General features: G+C 39.6%; 1 protein-coding gene across 1 annotated transcript; it reads right to left on the bottom strand.

Moving 5' to 3' along the window:
* Window positions 1-609: 609 nt before the first annotated feature.
* LOC133244200 (peptidyl-prolyl cis-trans isomerase FKBP1A-like) lies at window positions 610-1,248 on the bottom strand. Its single transcript, XM_061411020.1, has one exon. It carries the CDS (start codon window positions 1,149-1,151, stop codon window positions 825-827), a length of 327 nt encoding a protein of 108 aa, XP_061267004.1. The 5' UTR covers window positions 1,152-1,248; the 3' UTR covers window positions 610-824.
* Window positions 1,249-5,292: the final 4,044 nt, after the last annotated feature.

Here is a 5,292-nt window from a genome sequence, read left to right as displayed (position 1 = left end):
AAGTGTCTACAAACAGCACCTTCAATTTAACTTTGGATTAAAGTTCTTAAAATTTAGGAAGTAGAGCTTGGATAGCTATGCAATTACAGAAATCCTGGATATTCATTAGAAAAACCACAGGATAAAAAAAAAAAAAAAAGGCCAGGCCATGAAGGTTTCAGAGGTCCCTGCTGGCCTAGGGAACAGACATCTGCAATGTCCAACATCTCAGTGAAAATGATGTGCTTTCAAAAGGCAGAGGGTCTACAAGGAGGGTGAGGGTGGGGCAGTGGAGGCAAAGGCTCTCCCCATTCCCACTGCAATTTCGGGTAGGGCTTTCAATTCAATCCGAGGACATCCCTCAAATTGGAGAATAATTCGGCCTTCAAAAGCACCTCGAATCTGCTATGGCTTTGCAGTGCAGCAGCAAGAATGTTTAATATATAATAGATAAAACTTTTATCCAAAAAAATAAAATAAATATTCTTGCACCTCACCCCAACACCAATTCCTAAAGTTAACCCATTATTTGTGCTGTTAATACTTGACTAATACTTAATTGGAAACCTAGATCCAAAGGACTGAAACTCAATCTTCACCCCAAAACAAAAACAAACTGAGTAATTTGAGGTTTAGGGCATATAGTTCAGGTCAACACACATACGAGGAGAAAGGGGAAGAGCAAAGCCGGTGGCAGAACACATTCAGTCTGGGAAGATGTTTACACAAAGAGTGTAGTGGAACATCAGGAAGAGCTCCATATGACTCACTGTGTGCCTCTGGAGGCGCCGGATCCCTCTGTGGCACATCCAAGAACGGGGAGCTCAGGGAGGAGGCCACTCCTGTCATTCCAGTTTTAGAAATTCCACGTCAAAGATGAGAGTGGCATTTGGTGGGATGATGCCTGGGTGCCCAGTGGCACCATAGGCATAGTCTGGGGAGATAGTCAGCTTGGCTCTCTGACCCACGCTCATCTGGGCAACCCATTCTTCCCAGCCTCGGATCACCTCCTGCTTGCCCAGCACAAACTTAAAGGGCTTGTTTCTGTCCCGGGAGGAATCGAATTTCTTTCCATCTTCAAACATCCCGGTGTAGTGCACCACGCAGGTCTGGCCACGCTTTGGGAAGGTGCGCCCGTCTCCGGGAGAGATGGTCTTCACCTGCACTCCCATGGCTGCCGTAGCGGCGGACGCTGGGTTGGCCGACGGGCTGCGCGACCGGCAGCGTGGACCGAGACCGGATCTCGCGGCGATTCCGCGGCTCTGCTGTACTACGTAAATTTTTGTTGGCTCTGTTAATTGTGGAGGTGTGGTGGTTGCTCAAGACTTTTTGTTTGGTGGGTTTCATACATCTCTTGAACTGAATAATAATTTTTGAGCTCTGTGATCTCATTTAATTCTGACAACAGGTCTATATAGTAGGTATCTGTAACTCCATTTTTTTTTAGGTTGAAGTATAATTGATTTACAATATTATGTTATTTTCAAGTATACAGCAAAGTGATTCAGTTATACCTACATGTGTGTGTATATATATATGTATGTATCTACTACTTCAGATTCTTTTCCATCATAGGTTATTATAAATATTGAATATATTTCACTGTGCTATATAGTAAATCCTTGTTTATTTTATATACAATGGTGTTTTTCTGCAGCTCCATTTTATAAATGAGGAAACTTAAGTTCAAAAGTTAAGTAACTTACTCAAGAGTTACATAGATAATAAGTCAGGGGTTGAACCCATGCCTACCAGGCTCCAAGACCTAGGTTATCCTGTCTTTTGAAATAAGTGCAAAAGAAAGAGGTTTATCATTCTGGAAAGAAAAACAATGATGTCCCACTTGAATCAATCTCTGGTCTTGAGAGGAAGTTGGTCTGTAAAACAGAGACCTTGGTGCATATCTGTCTTATGGGGAAAACTAAGAGCCCCACTGGGATCGCAGATAAAGAACTCCTGTAATACTTTCCTGTAAAATCCAGGATGCCAAAACCAAGTTGCTGCTAAGTCACTTCAGTCGTGTTTGACTCTGTGCAACCCCATAGATGGCAGCCCACCAGGCTCCCTCATCCCTGAGATTCTCCAGGCAAGAACACTGGAGTGGGTTGCCATTTCCTCCTCCAATGCATGAAAGTGAAAAGTGAAAGTGAAGTCACTCAGTTGTGTCCCACTCTTAGCGACCCCATGGACTGCAGCCTACCAGGCTCCTCCATCCATGGGATTTTCCAGGCACGAGTACTATTGTGGGCTGCCATTGCCTTCTCCGGAGTAGCCCTAATGCATATGCAGAATGGAAAGGAATTTAGCAGTGTGGGCAAGATCACCTTTCTCCCACCTTGAGATTCACAGTACGAGCCTGGTTCAGCTCCAGCTGCAGTATTCACTTTTCTGTATTTGTTTCTTCACCAGAAAAATGGGTGTTGAAATAGTGTCTACCTCCCAGGGTGGTTGTGAGGATTAAATGAAATAACGCAGCTAGGTTACCTGGCACCTACGCATCAAATAAAGCGAGCAATGAAGCAACAACATCACAACTCCAGCTGAAATTAACAAAAGTATCTTGGATCCTACAATATAGATTCTGTTTTCTTTTAATTAAAATTCCTCCTGATATGCTTGATCAAGAGTCTTTATAAGGGAATAACAAAAGACATTTTAGTAAGATCTTTGTCTCAGTATTTTCTATGAGGGCTAAAGGCATGGAAACCCAATGAAGATCAACTAAGTCCTTCATATGATATGGGTAATGATGGCAAAAGGAACAGGTTATTCTTAGCAATTTTTATTACCACTTATTGGTTTCAATTGCACAATTGTTTGAAGAACAATGTACTCTAAACACTGTAACCCTCAATGGACTGAGGATATTGGAATAAATGTTTCCTGAGTGAATAGCATTGTTTTTTGCCAACCCAGGAAAATCATAGCAAAATCCAAGCTAATTAATATAAAAAATAAATGAATATCTCTATATAGGTCATGAAGAGGATGAGAAAAATGACACCTATTTTCTATCTCACTGACAAAGACACTTAAAAAAAAAAAAAAAAGACAACGGCTGGCTTCTAGGTGTGTTTAACTAATTGGAAAAACACTGAATTTTGAGCAGATTCCTCTGTCTGCTGAAGGCTACATTTTGCCACCTAGGAATACAGATGCTAACATGAATTCAAGCAATGCATTCTGCACCATCTCAATACCTTGCAGAAAAGACACAGAACATGGTGGTGATGTGGTCAGTCTTTTTGACAGATGGACTCGAAGTTAGCCATCTCATTCCCAAAGGGTTAAACCACAGTGACATGTTAAAGGGGGGAAAAGCACTTAGGAAATAATCAATTTTCACTGCTGCATGCCACTTCTAAAAGGTTGCTACTGTAATAAAATTAGGATGCCACTTTATTATTGCAGTGAAAGTAATTTTATTTACTTTTTCAGTCAACACATACACACAGGGCGGTGAGAGCAATCAGCTGCTGCACTTGTTAGCTCACTGATTAAATATGTTGTCACCTAACTCTGAACTAATTAAAGGAAATTGAAGCTGTTTGTGCATTAGCCAACATGGTATTAACTTGGTTAACTGAAGCTTTTGAGTTTACTTACTCTTTTTCTCTGTCATTTTTTAAAAAATTACTTTTCTTTTTGACTAGCAATTTTACCCAAAACCTGTTAGAGCTATCTTTGAATCTTTGGGATATATTATTTTTAATAGCTATCATATTTATATTAATTATAATATCTTTTGCCATTTGATTGTGGAAGAAACACTAGAGAACTATAGAAAACAGAAATATAAAATTAATTAATATCTTTTAACTATATTTTTTCTTACGTGTGAGCCTTACATGTGAGTGGACCTATAAATTTCAATAGAAGCAAATGTATGGATGGATTAAGGAAAATCATTAAACAGCTGACCCTAAGGATAGGGTTTTTTCCCAAAAATGCTAGCTCTGAAATATTTATCTGTTGCTTTGTTTATTCTTTATGTTACTGGAAAAGCAACTTCGGGTCTTCAGAGATACAAAGGAGAAAGTTTTCAAAGTGCTTCAAAGGAAGGAGAGAGAGAAAAAGAAACAGAAAAAGATCTAGAACAAAAGTTGAACTAGGCTGCTGTACCAAACCTGCTTTACTAAGGTTGCTTTCCCAAATGAGAAAATACCAGTAATGTACTGTGGCTCAGACAGTAAAAGAAATCTGCCTGCAACGCAAGAGACCTGGGTGTGATCCCTGGGTCAGGAAGATCTCCTAGAGAAGGGAATGGCTACTCACTCCAGATTCTTGCCTGCAGAATCCCATGAACAGAGGAGCCTGGTGGGCTACAGTCCATACGGTCACAGTCGGACATGACCGAGTGACTAAGTACACAGCACACACACTTTGTACTTCTATGACGCATTTCACTTTTTCAAAACACTTTCACCTACATTATTCTGTGGAATCTAGGAGCTGACTTTTATAAATAGAAAGGACACAGTGATCCTAGGGTGCTTGTAAAAGTACCATGCCAAAAAAGCTGTCGGATTTAATTAAAGGAAAAGTGTCCAGAAGAGAATCAAACCAGCGCTAATCAAGCAGCATGCAGGTTATCTGGAGAAGACAAAGCCTGTCCATTAAATGGTTGAGAATTCAACAGTTTAAGTAATATAATAGCAATTCCAAGCAGGACTAAATGTATGGAGATCAGCTGGAACCACTTTTAGCCAAGATTGATTGATTGAGTGGTTCAGAACACCAGTCAGCTAAACAGATAAACAAAGGTTTTTCAACTTCCACTGCTTATATCGACTTTAAACTCATTGTCTCTATCTTACCAGATTTTGAGAATTATAAACCCTGGAGATGAACAACAGGGAACAAAACTGGGGAGAAAGGGGGCAATGCTTGTGGATTTTAAAACACAAAATAAGCTACCTACACAGCATGAATTAGTAAGTGAAAAATAAAATTAGTAGAGTATGAGCAACACATCTATAGTATTAAATTCATTTTTTAAGAATTATAAGTCTATGAATTAGAAAAAAAATACCTTGGGTAAGTTGCTAGGCAGTTTTTCTCTAAGATCTCTTGCAGCATTAACAGATGATTCTGTGAAGATACCTTGAAAACATGGTTTATCAGCATCTCCATCTATAGTAGCATGTAGTTGTTTGTTAGTCATTAATGGAAAAGAGAATGACCCGTTTATAAAAAAAAAGAAAGAAACATCTCAGGGTCTATCAAGTCTATTTTCTAAACTCTGATTGGAGCTAGACTCTCAGAATTTTCCATGAGTTTCTAGACACAATCCCGATACATTCTGGTGGCTGG

This window comes from Bos javanicus, chromosome 3, assembly GCF_032452875.1.
Source record: "Bos javanicus breed banteng chromosome 3, ARS-OSU_banteng_1.0, whole genome shotgun sequence".
NCBI lineage: Eukaryota > Metazoa > Chordata > Mammalia > Artiodactyla > Bovidae > Bos > Bos javanicus.
The sequence above is the reverse complement of the archived record's forward strand: the minus strand, read 5'-3'. Positions and strand labels throughout refer to the sequence as shown.

Excerpts from the sequence above, each read along its gene's own strand:
- LOC133244200 (XM_061411020.1), bottom strand. The coding sequence starts at position 1,151 with ATGGGAGTGCAGGTGAAGACCATCTCTCCCGGAGACGGGCGCACCTTC.